The following is a 16,587-nucleotide window of genomic DNA, read 5'->3' on the forward strand; positions in this document are numbered from 1 at the left end:
TCTAAGTAACTCGAGTAGAGCCATCTAACTGACGCATTATTCAATGTCAAACTTGCTTTTGTTTTGTTATAATAGATTAATTTATTTTCTTTTTTTCATATTGTTTTATTATTTGCTGATTTTTAAAATAAATTTTTTCGTTATTAAGTAATAATATTAAGAAAATAACTAAATACAAAATGAACCACAACTTACTTACTATAAGTAAAAAATTATCAGTTATGTAATACATGTTCAAAATGTGTATACAACAATCGATTTTAAATGATTTGTTTACATTATTTAACATAGCTGGTGTTATAGACGCAAAAGCGTTCGAATTTCTTAATTTCATAAAAATATTATCTGAAGTAGTAGGGTAGGAAGTGTAGCATTTACAATATTTTTAATATAACCCCATTTAAAAAAAAATCATCTTGGTCAATCCTGGTGACCTAGGTGGCCAAATATATGGACTGAATTTATCTATCCCTTTGTTTCTAAATTTTATGTTGAGGTTGTTCTTAACATCACGTCAAAAATAAGCAGGACCTCCATCCAATTGGACCCACATGTTTGTTCGCACGCTAAGTGGAAGGTTTTAAAAAGGATCCAAAATACTCGTTTTAAGAAATTTAAAAAAGCTGCTCTATTCAGATTTTCGTCAAAAAAATATGGATCGATAACGTACTCGCTCAGAATACTGCCCCAAACATTAACACTTCATCGGTGTTGGTGATCAACAGTAAAATGTTTGTTTACTGTATCATAATAAAATGAAAGCTATGTCTATTAACTAGACGATTATTATGAAAAGTAGGTAGATTCGTCTGTACACAATACATTCTTAAAAAAAATCAGGATATTTTCCAAATTCTTAAGTCTATAAACGAAAAGTTAAACGTTCCTGTTCTGTCTAATGCTGGTGTAGTTGAGTTTTATACGGATGCTAGTGGTTTTTCTTATGTATTCTACACATACACTCGTTTGACTGATTTCCAATTGACTCGAAATTTTTCACGTACTAGTATTTGGGTTTTCCGTAACAGAAAGCAGGACATCAAGTTGGTTGACGTCATTAAAAATAAATGGTTTATTTTTATTTAACTTTTCGTACCTATGCAACATTACCAGTAACACGGAATCTATCGAGAAATCTCTCAAAAACGTCCTATTTTGGGTGTCTTCTATCAGGATACCTTTAAGCGTAAACTTAGAAGCTAAGAGACAATTTTAAAAATATTCCCCAATGAAAAGTAGCATGTCTACTCTTTCATAGATATCGTGATTATTCATTTTTAGGAACAATTAAATTTGAATGTAATTGGCTCTGCCAAAGCCATTTTTAAGTAAAAAAAAATTGAATATCATACACCGATGTTTATAGTTTTGATAATTACCAGACCACACTGTCATAAACTGACAATGTCATACAATGACAATAATTAACTACATCTTTTGTTTTAAAATCGATTTACAGATTAAGAATTTAAATAATTGTAAATTACTCAAAAACTATGACACCTCACCTAGGTATAGGACATCCATATATCATTCGAAATAGGTAAATTTGTTTAGTATACTTATTTATTAATATACATGGTGTTCCGTTTAAAATAAGCATCATGTGACACATTGAATACTCCACTAATGAAACTGTAAATTTTGAACACCCTGTAGACAAATGTGTAATAATTAATCATGGAATACATTCAACCAATATCCAACTAAGTAGATGTAAAAGTAATGTTTTTATAATTTCGTAAATAACTTGAGAATAAGCTTTCTTTTAAAACTTTACATTTTAAGAAAAGTCAACATAACTCAGAACATGCTGTACGTAGGTATAGGGAAGCCTTATGAAACTATACCTTATTTTTTGCGGACAATTAAAAAATTCAATAAAATACAGGGTGTTCTAAAAGAAAAAATATAACTTTAATACGCCGCCATTTATTGGGACAGCCTGTATATTTCAAAATAATTTTAAATTGTAGCTTTTATCAACTTACAAACTATTCAATTTAAATTTTTTTCAAATTTTTTACCATTGCGCTGTAATCTTCCGTCGCGTTAGTGGTGACTCACCCTGTATATCTATGGGTGTGCAGTATTATACTTACGAACATATTTTATATCATTATACTTAATACGTTTTTCATTTTTAGGCTTAGCAGAACCGGCAAGAGGCCATCGTGCAAGCACAGCATTAGCTACAACTTTCGTCAGTCCCTGTCTGATAGTAGTATCATCAACATTAGTAGAATTATTTTGGAGGTGACAGTGTTAATATCGCAACGAGTATTTACAATAAGGCATATTAGGTGTATTATACTTTCATACGAACTTAAAATTTTTTAGTGTAAAATATTTAAGGGTAAGATTTTTAATTCCAAGGGTAGGTACCAGTTTCCTACTGTCAATTATATTACATATTGTTAAAAATTTGTCGAAAGTAAAAATTGTTTTATAAATAGGGCAGTCAATGAGGGTATGTGGCTCCGAATTCCATCCTACTATATCGATTTACGTGATAGTTTCACAGTAAGTGGGGAATAGCCCAAGAAACAAAGTCTATCCTATGCCGATGTGTGCTTTTGTCTTGGTGGCGGTTCCCACCCCTTCTCGGGGGTGGAAAATTTTTTGCTTAAATTACTACGGAAGTTGCTAGAGAATCTAATACTAAGCAAATACTGTTCCATAATTGTTTTTCGAAAACTCAATACTTTTTGAGTTATTCCTGGTTGAAAATTCTCCATTTTCATTGAACCATAACACCTTTTCAAATGGTTTTTTGCGAATACTTTAAAAACTATGCATCTAACTAAAGAAACTATATGAAACATTTTTGTAGGTTATAAAAATACAAAGAGATTCTTTCCTTTATGAATCTTTTAGTTATAACACAAAAAGAGATATGGAAGTGAAAAAGACTTGTTTTCTTGGTGCATGCTCAAATCAGTGTATTTAACTTGAAATAACAGAGAAACGGTCGATTTTAGGTGTATAATGCTACCAATAACTTTTGTTGTGCTTGAAAAGAGCTATAAATTAAGCAATATTAAATGTCGATTACATTCAAACTATGCGAGATAAACTGTAAAAAATTTGATGAATAACGTATTTTAAGAAAAAAATGAGAAGTATATTTAACCCCTCATCCACAATAATTTAAATGCATCGTTTTCCTTCTACAATACATTTTACTATAGTGTTCTTTTTATGTTCAAAAAGTTGGGCGGGTTTAAATGAATGCTTTTTGAAAAAAAAATAAGATCAAATTATTGAGCGCATTTTTAAATGTTCTTAAAAATCTTCCTATTTCTCCATGTAACTCGAAAATGATAAGAGGTGCCAAAAAAAATACCATACAAAACTGTAGGTTTGTTCTAGGTAAACATTTTGATTTTATTTTTTATAACAGTATCTCTTATCATTTTCAGGTTACATGGAAAAAAAAAAGAAGATTTTTAAGGAAATTTAAATATGCGCTCTATAATTTGATCTTATTTTTTTCAAAAACCATTCATTTTAAGACCGCTCAACTTTTTGAACATAAAACTAACACTGTAGTAAAATGTATTGTAGAAGGAAAACGATGCATTTAAATTCTTGTGGATGAGGGGTTAAACATACTTCTCAATTTTTTTCTTAAAATTCGTTAGTCATCAATTTTTAGCAGCTAAATCAATTACACAGCTAAAATCGACCGTTTCTCTGTTATTTCAAGTTGAATACACTAATTTGAGCAAGCACCAAAAAAACAAACTCTTTTTACCTACCATATCTCTTTTTGTGTTATAATCGAAGACACAAGTGCGTGAAGGGTCTATGTGACATTTGCAAGTTATTGAGAAAAATGAAGTTAAAGTTTTTATAATAGAACTTTTTTACTATAAGATCTAAATAGACTAAATTTATAGGATAGGTAGTCCTAAAATTTATATATTTATTAATACTATTAAAAAAAATTTAAAAAAAATATTTATTATATAATTTTTATATATAAAAAGTGTACATAGATCCTTTATGCACTTACATTTTAAAATTTACTGTGTAAATACCTAGATCCTTTACACTCTAGTAACTTAGAAAATATTAATTTTAAAACGTGTTTGGCTTGTTTGAAAGATTTTTAGGTTCGAACAACTTACTTTTAACATAAAAAGCATGTTTTGAAAAAATTTTCACATAGACCCTTCATGCACTTGTGTCTTCAATTAGAAGATTCAAGAAGGAACAAATCTCTTTAATTTTTTATGAGCTACAAAAATGTTTGATATAATTTTTTTAGTTAGATGCATTGTTTTTAAGGTATTCGCAAAAAACCGTTTGAAAAGGTGTTATATTTCAATGAAAATGGCCAATTTTCAACCACGAATAGTTCAAAAAGTATTGAGTTTTCGAAAAAAAATTATAGAACAGTTTTTGCTTAGAATTAGGTTCTCTAGCAACTTCCGTAGTTGTTTAACCAAAAAATGTTCCACACCCGAGAAGGGGTGGGAACCGCCCCCAAGACAAAAGCACACATCGGCATAGAGTAGACTTTGAACAAGGAGATATTTTCATGCTATTCCTACAATTTCATTAAAATCCATGCAGTAGGATAGAATTCGGAGGTAATAAGCTGTTCTTGCTCTCATTGACTGCCCTAAAATTGGGACTTGAGACAATACTGTTCTGTTCCTTACGTGACCAGACTAGAACAATATTGTTATCAAAGCTGTGATTGGTGTAGTGATTTTAAATAATATTTTAAATATCTTCAATTGAATATGAATTTTTGGACAAAATTAACGCATTACTCCTAATTGTGTTTATAAATAACGGTACATTAACTCTCTCTAATTTACAGCGGTTCTCAATCTGTGGTATATGCATCACTGGTAGTAGGTACATATTATTATTATTTGCGGTGGTACGCAAAACGTAAAAACAGTCAAAATCAGCACCACTACTATTATAGTTAAAGTTAAGTCATTAGATTACCTAGCTAGATTACCTCAGTTAGATGGTACAAAAAAAAAATAAAAAGTATGTTCTTCTACATGACTCAAAAAGGTGGAAATTAATACCTTTTACGAAAAATTTACTTACTCCGTGGCGTTACAACCCTTCGTGGGTTTTATCTGACTCGACAACACGGCTCCACCCTTCTCTGTTTTGAGCAATCTCTATCTAGTTCTCCACGCCCATAGCTTTCAGATCTGCTATATTATCCAGCTACCGGTGTCGAGGTCGTCCACGTGATCTTCTCTAGTAGAGACTTCTTCCCATACTAGCCCTACTATTCTTTCGTCAGACTGTCTTCTGAGATGCCCTACCGATTGGAGTCGTATTTTATGATGTCAGCGTCTGGCTATAGTTCTTCGAGTTCCTTCTTAGTTCTTATCCTATATCCTGCTGCTTTATCAAGCACAGGCCCAAAGATCTTCCTTAGGATTTTTCTTTTCCAAATGCGTAGTCACTCTTCGTTTGCCTTTGTTATCGTTCACATTTTGCTACCATACATCACCACGGGTGTAGAGTAAGGGAAAAACCCCTTACTGTATAATATTATAATATGTATCAAAAAATGTATATAATTTTAAGTAATTTAGGTTGATACAAAAAGATATTGTTTCTAAATATGCAAACAAAACGAAGGTTGATTAACGCAGTTTTGCTTATGTAACCTCGTAGAGGCTCACGTATAGTTTACTTTTCAAAGTCCAAATTATATGGAGATATAAATAGCCCACAGAGGGATTATCATAAATCAATATAGTATTGTTATTTATCAAGATCGTTACTATGCTAGTGAGCCGTACTACGAGAAGGGTGTCCTGAAAGACCACCCCGCGAAACAACATCTTAGTAACCTTATGTTGATTGATGTTGTAAACCGTAAATAAAGATATAAAGTTAGAGTCAGTGTTTCAACTCGACATTCCAACCCTGCAAGATTATCATGGCAATCTACCAACGTAGCACCAACGTAACACGGGCTGTAGGGGGTAGATTTTCAATAACTCAAATAGATTTTTGTTAATTTGCTGATTTTTAAATAGCTGCACTACTACATTCATACCATTCCCTGAAGTTCTTAAGCCAGGATATTCTTCGTCTTCCTAGAGTTCGCTTTGTTCGAATTTCTCTCCTTGCGTTTCTTCTTCTACTTTTGATATTCTTTGAATCCATGATAATTTGTTAATAAGAGATCGAGTTCTAAATTTCGTTATAAGAGCCCCAGCAGTAATGACGGATACTAGAAGAAAGCATTTAGGTTTCATGCATAAGAGAGATAATATTCTTCCAATACGGTGAAGGGATGTAGGCGAGCGGCAGCAACCCCTAAAATTACGTTGTATCGACCACGAAAATCAACTTTAAGGTGAATGACCAATTTTGGTGGTTCTTTATGTTTTCGAGGTCGCTGAAACTGAATATGAAGTTTATTTTTATCTAGAATTGGTGGAACATGTTCAAAAATCAAATTTTGTGCAAAATTGCGAAAAAACAATTTTTTTGATTTTTCAACTATACCTCTCTGTATCTTTGGTCACTGTAAATATCTTCTTTTAAAAATTTTACTGTGTTATCTTTGAAGTATTTAGATAAGAACGAGCTTTGTCCAAAATGTTTATACAAATTAAAAGAAGAGTTGGTAATTTTTAAACATTTTGTCGTCAGATTTCGTTAGTTTCATGTTTACTTAAAAAAGTTGAGTGACAAATTTTTTAGTTTATAATTTTAACCAACACAACAGCAAAATATAATTCATAAAGAAGTTGTCTGGAAAACTTTCTCAAAATATGCAATAGGAAAAAGGAAAAAAGTTATGTGACTTTATAAACGAGCGGCACACCCCAAAAAAAAACTTATTTCTCGAGATACTGTGTGGTGTGATGACCACGGTTTGGTGAATGGCTAATTTTGGTCATACTGTATATTTTTGATGGTGCTGAATACGAAAATTAGGTTTATTTTGAATGTTATGTGGGGGAACATTGGCAAAATCGCAATTTTGCCATAGAAATAAAAAAAATGAAATCACATTTTTTTTAATTTAACTCGCTACAACTCTGTTCCATTTTAATATTTTTTTGAAATTTTTACAGTATATACATATTTCTTACCTTTCTAAAGACAATGGTGTCTGTTTTAATCTTTCTGTGTTATTGTAATAAAAGTTATGAATTATTTAAAGTAAAAGGTGCAAACTCCTGAATTGCAAAGTTTAATCGCAAAAGTTGAGTGACAAAATTTTAAATTTATTTTTTTAATTAAGTTTATGTTAAATAATAGGGCACAAAAAATAAAATAGTTTATAGAAAAAAGATGGAGTAACTTTTATTTTAAGAAAAACGTGATTTAATTTTTTTTTATTTTTAAGGTAAAATTGCGATTTTGACAATGTTCCCCCATCTAAAACTCAAAATAAATCTCATTTTCATTTTCAGCACCATCAAAAATATAAAGTAAGACCAAAATTAGCTATTCACCACACCGTGGTTAGTATCTCGAGAAATAATTTTTGGGGGAGTGCCACTCGTCTATAAAGTCACAAACCTTTTTTCCTATTGCATATTTTGACTTGAAATTTTCCATAAAACATCTACGTGAATTATATTATAATGCTTTGTTGGATAAAATTATAAACTAAAAAGTTTTTCACTCAACTTTTTAAGTAAATATGAAACTATCGAAATCTGGCGACAAAATGTTTAAAAATTAACAACTCCTCTTTTCATTTGTTCCAGCATTTTGGAAGATAGTTGTTATCTAAATACTTTAAAAATGACACAGTAAAATTTTCAAAAAGAAATATGTACCGCGACCAAAAATCCAGCGAGGTAAATATGAAAAATAATCAAAACTGATTTTTCGCATTTTTGCATAAAATTTGATTTTTGAACATGTTTCACCAATTCTGGATAAAAATAAACTTCATAATCGGATTAAGCGACCTCGAAAATATAAAGAATGATCAAAATTTGCCATTCACCTATCATGGTCGCTTTTTCGATTTCTAAGCCTCAAATTAGGGGTGTGTCGCTCGCCTAATGGCATTAACAGCACAAATAACTGAATATGTGACACAAAATTGAAGCACTGGAAACTATAGGCTGTATGTTGATGATAAATAAAGTTATGCGTTAAGTTTGCTAAAGAGTTTATAACTACCTAAAAAATAATAAAAATTATTTTATGCACCTTTTTGTTAAGTAAATAGCTACACCAATATTTTTAAGAAATCGTGTAAAACACATGAGAGAAGCTTTCAATTGTACATATTATGTACTTTGTTACTTAAATTTTGTACCTAGTTTGACCAAATGCTAATTTGTACGAGATGGGTAAATGTCAGCTTTTCTTATTTCTTTTATTTGGTATTTAAGAGTATGCTCATTCTAAAGATATATCACGCTTTCTTGGAGGTCGGATTAAAGGTTAAGCTGACTGAGTGATTAAGTACTTAGGACATGAAAGTCCGTTGAACAGAGCTAACCAGACATGTGAACTGCCAAGTCGCATAAGATAAATTTGAGCAGCGTTTGGTAAATTAAACTATGTATTTAATGGACTTACCTATATCATCATCATCATCAATCAGCCAATCGCGTCCACTGCTGGACATAAGCCTCCCTCAGTTCTTTCCACTGTTCTTTACATTGAGAATATTAAGAAGGTAAAAACTTTTGAGCTCTGGGTCTATCAGGGGAGATCTGGGTCTGTCAAAAGAGAAGGACGTATTTAATTTTATTGGATATTAAAAAGATGACACTACTCTTCCTGAGACACCAGAGAGCAGGCATATATCAATTACTTTAATTTATAATGCGGGGAGAGATAGGTGAAGGGATATCAAAACTAATAGGAATACATTCGTGGAGACCTGCACCATGACAAAATATGGGGAGATTTACCAAGTAACTCTTGGCCAAGTTTACAAACGTATGAATCGCAGCCAAAATGCCATTGGTATGTTGATAACCCTGTTGATTATAGGCTGGTTCTTGCTCAATATACACTTAAGACAGTCTATAACTTCTAAATGGCTCAAGATAGAAATATGCGGTTTTCGCTGAGATGTTTTGTTTTAGTAAAAGTTTTGTCTGAATGGATTGAATTTTTTATATCCCTTTCAAATACGAAAACAAAAATGGCGGATTTTTGAAAAAACGTTGTTGACTTTTTTAAATGGGACACCCAGTATATTTTTTTGTAAATTGAAAGAAAGGTCATTCACCTATCTAGCGATATAAAGTTTTTCAAAATCGGTTGTCAAATCACTGAGTAATAAATTTTTAAAATTAGAGGTGCAACGTGGATATCACATACCTAAATAACATAACTAAGGAAATTGATATTATGTTATACTGGGTGTTTTAATAAGAAAAGTCGACAACGTTTTTTTTTTCAAAAATCCGCATTTTTTATTTAAAAGCGATATAAAAAATGGTCATTTACCTGAAAATTTGAAAAGACGGTCATTTACCTATCCAGCGATATAAAATTTTTAAAATCGGTTGTCAAATCACTGAGCAATTAATTTTTAAAATGAGAGATGCAATGTGGAAATCACATAACATAATATCAATTTGCTTAGTTAGGTTATTTAGGTATGTGATACCCATGTTGCACCTATCATTTTAAAAATGAATTACTCAGTGATTTTACAACCGATTTTAAAAAACTTTATATCGCTGGATAGGTAAATGGCCTTTCTTTTAATTTGCAAAAAAAAATATACTGGGTGTTCCATTAAAAAAAGTCAACAACGTTTTTTTCAAAAATCCCCCATTTTTGTTTTCGTACTTGAAAGCGATATAAAAAATTCAATCCAACTTCGTCAATCTATATGAACTGCAATGCTCTTAGTTTTATAAAGTTTTAGTAGTCCCCAATTTATTATCCGTAAAAAATCCTGATATCCAAGAGAGAACAGACATTATTTACAAAAACTTTTTTAGCGTTTAATTATTATAAAATCATCTTTTGAAACTTACCCAACTTGTTATTATTGGCATTATTTTTAGAAACAATAATCATTAATATTTAGTTAATTTTTCTGAATTTTTAAAGGTTATGTACTTTTGTTTTAAGTTTTTAAATCAGTAATAAAAATTTGGTCTACAGTGGATATTTTTATTATATTTATTATACTTAGAAAGTAATGAATTTATATTCAAAGAGCTGAAAGTGTCATTAAATTCTTTTAGTTTAAATTGTGGTTAAAAAATTTGATCATCAAAAACAAAAACAATAATTGAAAATTATTAAACTCCAAATGTCATTAAATTCTTTTAAATTTAAATTGTGGTTAAAAAACTTGATCATCAAAAACGAAAACAATAATTGAAAATTATTAAACTCCAAATGTCTCTAATTGTCAACTATATGAGTGGAAAATAAATATGTACGTACAAAGAAGCAACATTTTTCTAAAAAAAATAAAAATACTGAGACCATACTAAGGACGATGTCAAGAAAAATTGTCGAGAAACGGCGGTAAAACGCGACGTTGGCGCTGGTAAAGCACCCTCATGTTTACATAGCCTTATGCTTCTATTTCCTTGAATATTTCCCTGCATAATTACAATTAAGGCAAGTTATATCTTTCTCCACGTGTAATATGACCGAGATGTTCACAATTTTCTTGTTTTGATGGTATTTAAGGTTTCCATGTCTTTATTACTATTTCTTAGAACCTCTTTGTTTGTGACGTGTTCTGCCCACGATATTTTCAGAATTCTTCTCTACACCCACAGCTCGAATGATTCCCAGTACTTTCATTGATGCCGCATTCAAGGTCCAAGCTTCCCTTCCATAAAACAAAGAACAGAAAAAGTAGCACCTAACCAACCTAACTCTTAGCTCCAACTGCAAATCTCTTGTAAAGTTTTCTCAATTTTTATTCTGATTTTGATTTCCTGGAAGTACCTAATGATTTGTTGAGTTGATTATTGTTCTTATATATGCATATTGGTCTACTAGTTCGACATTGGTTCCGTTTATTGAAAGATTCTCGTTATTTCTTTGAGTTTTCGATATTCTCATAAACTTTGTCTTCTTTACGTTCATTGTTAGACCGCATTCTTGTCCATACTCCACTATTTTGATCTCCATGTCCTGAAGATCTTCAATATTTTCGGTTAAGATAAATGTGTCATCCGCATATCTAATGTTGTTAATGGAACTCCATTTACCTTTATTCCAGCTGTTTCACATTCAATAACTTCTTCTTAAGATATCTTCCGAGTAGGCATTAAAAAGAATTGTGCGACAATACGCATCTCTGTCTCACACCACGTCTGATTTCAATGTCTTCTGACAGCTGTTTGTTAACACTTACTTTTGGTCGTTGCCTACATAGGCGTAACCAGAGGGGGGTTTGGGGGTTATAACCCCCCATTGGGATAGACTTTGAGCTCTATACGCTTAACACCATACTCCTCAGAGACCTTCCAGTAATTGTAACCCCCCTTTCCAGTAGTTGTAACCCCCTTAGGATCATCCTGGATACGCCTATGGTTGCCTATAGCACAACCTATTCGATATGATCCTGAGGTTATTGTAGTCTATATTTCTTATTTCAGGACATTCATTAATTGTTCATGTCGAACTTTATCGAATGCTTTATTATAGTCAATAAAACACGCATTGTCTTGATTGGCATCCAGGCACCTTGAATGATTACCCTATTGAAACATTCTAGAAACTATAAATGGGTACCTATATATCGCACATTATGGTCACTGTATTTTGTTAGCACTACGTTCCAAAATAAAAAAAAAACTAAAATAAAAAAAATTTCAAAAAAAAAAGTAAAGAGAACCGTTTCATTAATTATAGACCTGGATCCCGCGTACCAAAAAAAGTTTATTAATAGCAAGCTGAAAATTTGTTAATAACTTACTCGTGTCTAGTCGGACAAATTTTGATGTATGGGAACACTGGAACAGGGGAAGTTTTAATAGTGGAACAGGTTAAAATTTTGGGAAATCAGACTACGAAAACCTTCCATGTATTTTGTCTTACAGAACTTCCAATTGAGTTGTTACCATTTCATTAAACTCTCATGCAAAAATCATACTGGTGTTTATCACCAACTGGGCATTTTAATGAGTGAAACACGAAGAACATGTCAAATGACAGGCATCGTGTTGGTTAGTAATAGCAGGCTGATTTTTGCATAAGAGTTTAATGAAAGGGTAACAAATCAATTGGATGTTCTGTCCGACAAAATACATGGGACGTTTTCGTAACCTGACGTTCCAAATTTTTAAATTGCTCCACAATTAAAAATTCCTGTACATCAAAGTTTGTCAGACTAAACACCGCTAAGCTATTAACAAATTTTCAGCTTGCTATTAATCAACTTTTTTTGGTACGCGGGATCCGGGCCTATTAATTAAGAATTCAAGATGGGGATTCCAATATTACGAAAAGGAAAATATTGCTGAGATGTATTTATTTAGCTCTAAATGTAAAAAATTCATTACCTTCTTACCAAACAAATCTAAATTATTATTGTACATGATTTTTATGTGTTTAGCTTTATTGCAAATATCAGTCCGCACAGATTTACCAAACTTGAGACAATATCAAGATTATATCAAAAATATATCTCTTACTTTATAATGACGCTTTTTTTTCATTCGGAATAATTTCTCAAGATTGATTCACTGGTTATTGTTTCAAGTTTTTAATATGAAGATAAATTATCTTTAAATATCTCATTTTATATCAGCTGTAACATAAGATTTCTATTGTAAAATGTACATATCAGCTTTACTCTACAATTAGTCGAAAGAGTCTGATAACTATAGAATTTTTAAAAGTTTTTATCCGACATATACATCGATAAGCTCATTCGAATGTCTCTATACACTTTTACACTATACATCGACCTGGCCTAAGATATGATTCGATTTTAAACATCTTAAAATAAAATGCAGGGTGTGTCAGATACAAAGAAAACCGTAGATATTTATTAACGTTTCTATATATTTCACTTTGTCGTTTGTCTCTTTGTCACTGTGACCGAAAAACCTTGTAATCGAATTATCGATTTTAAACATACTTCCAGACTACCTAGACATTTTACATTTTTAAAATAGCTCAGAACTCGATGACAATGCAATATTCAACAGCTTTTACATGGATGCATTGAGTTTTATTTTGAATTTTAAGGCATTTTAAATGCAAATAATGCATTGACATTTAAATTCTGTTGTAATGTTTGAGTGCAGATCGAGTGGACCCCGGTTCAAAGCCGGATGTTCCCTATTTTACCGGATGTTACTTTAATCATTTTACTAATTTTTCGTTTACTAGTATATGGACTCAATTCAAGAACTAAACAACCATAAGTCATCTGGAATAGACGGAATAATTTCAGAGATGCTGAAGAGAGGAGGGAAAACAACTAGAGAAGTCCTGCATATCCTCATGAACAAAATACTGGCCACAAAAGAAATACCCCATGGCTGGAATAATGGGGAAACACTATTAATGTTAAAAAAAAGGTGACTGAAAGAACTTAGAAAACTACAGACCAATAACATTATTAAGTTTTGTATTTAAACTACTAACGAAAATCATGACCAATAGACTCACAACTAAATTTGACGGATACTAAGCAAGAGAACAAGCGGTATTCGGAATCAAAAACACTGATTGAAAAGTCTAACGAATATCAAATCTCATTATGCATTGCATTCATAGACTTTCGAAAGGCGTTTGACAGCATAGAACATTGGACCATCAAAAACTCGCTACAGAACGGCAGAATTTATTACGGGTACACAGACCTAATAATGAATATATACAAAAACACGAGTCAAGTACCACAATGAAATTGACGGACGCGCACGCTACAGAACCAATAAAATTGGAAAGAGGAGGCAAGGAGACACAATATCGCCAAATTTTTTTCAATCAGGCTATGGAAGACATATTTAAAAAATTAGAATTGGAAACATTTGGAATAAGAATAAATGGAGAGCTCTTGAGCCGCTTGAGATATGTAGATGATATAATCCTAATAACAGATAAAAAGGAAGAGTTACAGAAGATGGTTGAGGAACTAGATAGAAAAGCGACGGAGGTAAGCCTAGAGATGAACTATAGTAAAACCTATGACCAACCAAGAAGACAAATTAGAAATAGTAGTCAAATATACTAAATTAAAAGAGGTGGCAGAATACATATACCTAGGACAGATAATAAAGCTGAACAGGGACAATCAAACAGAAGAGAAAAATGAAGAACTAGAATAACATGAGCATCATTTGGTAAACTATCATATATTCTAAAAAATAAAACTTACCGTAAATATGCGAATGAAATTATTCAACCAGTGCATATTGCCAGTTATCACATATGGCTCACAAACATTGACTTTCACAAAAGAGAACATCGACAGGATATCCAAAATACAAAGTGCAATAGAAAGATAGATGATGGGTATCGGTCTTAGAGACAGGAAAAGAAACTCAAAGAAAGGGAACAGGAAACAGAAAAGAAAGAAACTCATGGATCAGAGAAAAAACAAAGGTGAACGTTGTATGGTTGCAAAATTTGAATGGAACTCCGCCGGCCACACTCTAGCGAATTATACACTGGCGACCATGGGAACTGAAAATAGAAAGAGCAAAGCCACAGATGAGATGGAAGGACGACCATAAGATAAATGTAGGAAAGGACTGGATGCAGATCTCCCAGAATGGAGACCAATGGATATTAACAGGAATGGGCGTTTAAGTCTGATTAGATAGGTGGATAGATATAGACTCAATGTAAACGTAAAGAAGACAAACTCTCACGACAATTAGCAAGAAAAAGATAACAGAAGGTCAACTTTGAAAAAATTAGAAATAAGATGAGCAAGACATGTACTACCATCACAAAAGATATTCATCACAGTTGAATATTTGTTATGTCACCCGCCTGAGAAAAGTAGAGGAAGAGCTGGGCCAAAACATCCTAAGTGGAAGGATGGTAATTCCTTATAAATATGTTAATATAAATTAACCTATCTGACACACCCTAGATGTGACATATCTGTATCTTAAATATCTCTTACACATCATAAAACCTTTATCAAATTATCTATAACAATTATTTTCTTTTTGTATTAACAGGATGGTTCAAATTAAAAATTATTCGAGCGTTTTAATATTGTGGAGTACCAGAAAATACTCACTTATGACTTATACAAATAGAGACAAAATGTTATATCAATTATAAAATTTGCAAATAAATTCAAGTAGAAAAAACATTTGTAAACTTTTTTAAATAGTAGTGTTAGAACGGTTTTGTTGGTCTCTGTATGCTTTATAATTTCACTTATTTTTATTTTATTTATTGTATCTGGATTGCACTGAGGTTATGGACACTGAAGCAATTAGGTTACAAGAAATCGATACAACAAAGTACCGAAGGATTGGATCGAACTTTTGTACGTATTTTTTAGTCCAAAATCCCAGCAGAACCCCTACGTTCACAAGTTAGTTAATTTAAATCACATTTTTATATAAATTTAAGAAGAGGAAAATACATTGATAATATAAAAGTGAACGAAGTTTATGTTTCCTTTCGCCTCAGAGGATATTCACATTCACTATCCCTAGACAGCTGTTTCTGACTCTTAGTCTTCAGTAGGGCTATGAGAACAACTCTGAAGCAAGACGAAAATAAATTGCGTATTTAAATGGAATTTCAAAAATAATTAAAAATCCACTTTTAAGACGCTGTAGCGACATCTCTTAGAGAAAAGAAGAAAAGTCCCAGACACAAAATAAATTATTAAAATAAAATTAAAATAACAAATAATAATTTAAATCTGACCTTTCTTGGAACCACTTTCTCGTAACATCCTTTATCTCTGACTTTTACAATTTATAAGCCAAGAGACGACGAATAAATAGAAGCGAAAAGGATTCTACAATAATAAAAATAAATATATACCGGGTGTTTCATTGGGAAACAGAAATACTTTAACGGTGAATAGAGGTCACCGAGCCGGTTTTAGATATACTACATTTTTTGCCCTACCGATTTTTATAACCGAGTTACAGGGTGTTTTATCGATTTTGCCTATTTCTTTCGTAAGCCATAACTTTAGAACCAACCTGTATATTTTTTTGATATTTGGTACACATATGTCTCATTTAAAACCCAAACGACCGACAAGCTAACCATAAGAAAAATCCAGGTCCGGATTAACAAAAAATTATAAAGTAATTGTGACCTTAAAACAACACCCCGCGTATTTAAATTTTGAAAATCTATGTCTGGATCCCGCGTATGAAAAAAAAGTTGATTAATATCAAGCTGAAAATTTGCTAATAGCTTAAGGGTGTCTAGTCGGATAAACTTTGATATATGGGAACACTGGAACAGGGGCAGTTTTAATTGTGGAACAGGTTAAAAATTTGGATCGGTCAGACCACGAAAACGGCACATTTATTTTGTCCGACAGAATAGACTTAAACTCTCTGAACAGAGATTAAACTCTCATGCAAAAATCAGACTGCTATTTATCACCTGTCATAATTCCTGTCATTTGACATATTCTACATGTTCCACTCATTAAAACGCCCATTTGGTGATAAATAA

The 16,587-nt window shown here is 31.7% G+C and overlaps 1 protein-coding gene across 1 annotated transcript in view; it reads left to right on the forward strand.

Moving 5' to 3' along the window:
- Positions 1-3,162, forward strand: part of LOC126893426 (uncharacterized) — a 111,501-nt gene extending 108,339 nt beyond the window's left edge. Inside the window, exon 5 of the mRNA XM_050663604.1 lies at positions 2,148-3,162. Within this exon, the coding sequence (XP_050519561.1) occupies positions 2,148-2,260 (113 nt within the window). The 3' untranslated portion in view covers positions 2,261-3,162. The remainder of the gene's footprint in view (positions 1-2,147) is intronic.
- The last annotated feature ends 13,425 nt before the right edge of the window (positions 3,163-16,587 follow it).

Source organism: Diabrotica virgifera, chromosome 1 (assembly GCF_917563875.1).
Source record: "Diabrotica virgifera virgifera chromosome 1, PGI_DIABVI_V3a".
Lineage (NCBI taxonomy): Eukaryota > Metazoa > Arthropoda > Insecta > Coleoptera > Chrysomelidae > Diabrotica > Diabrotica virgifera.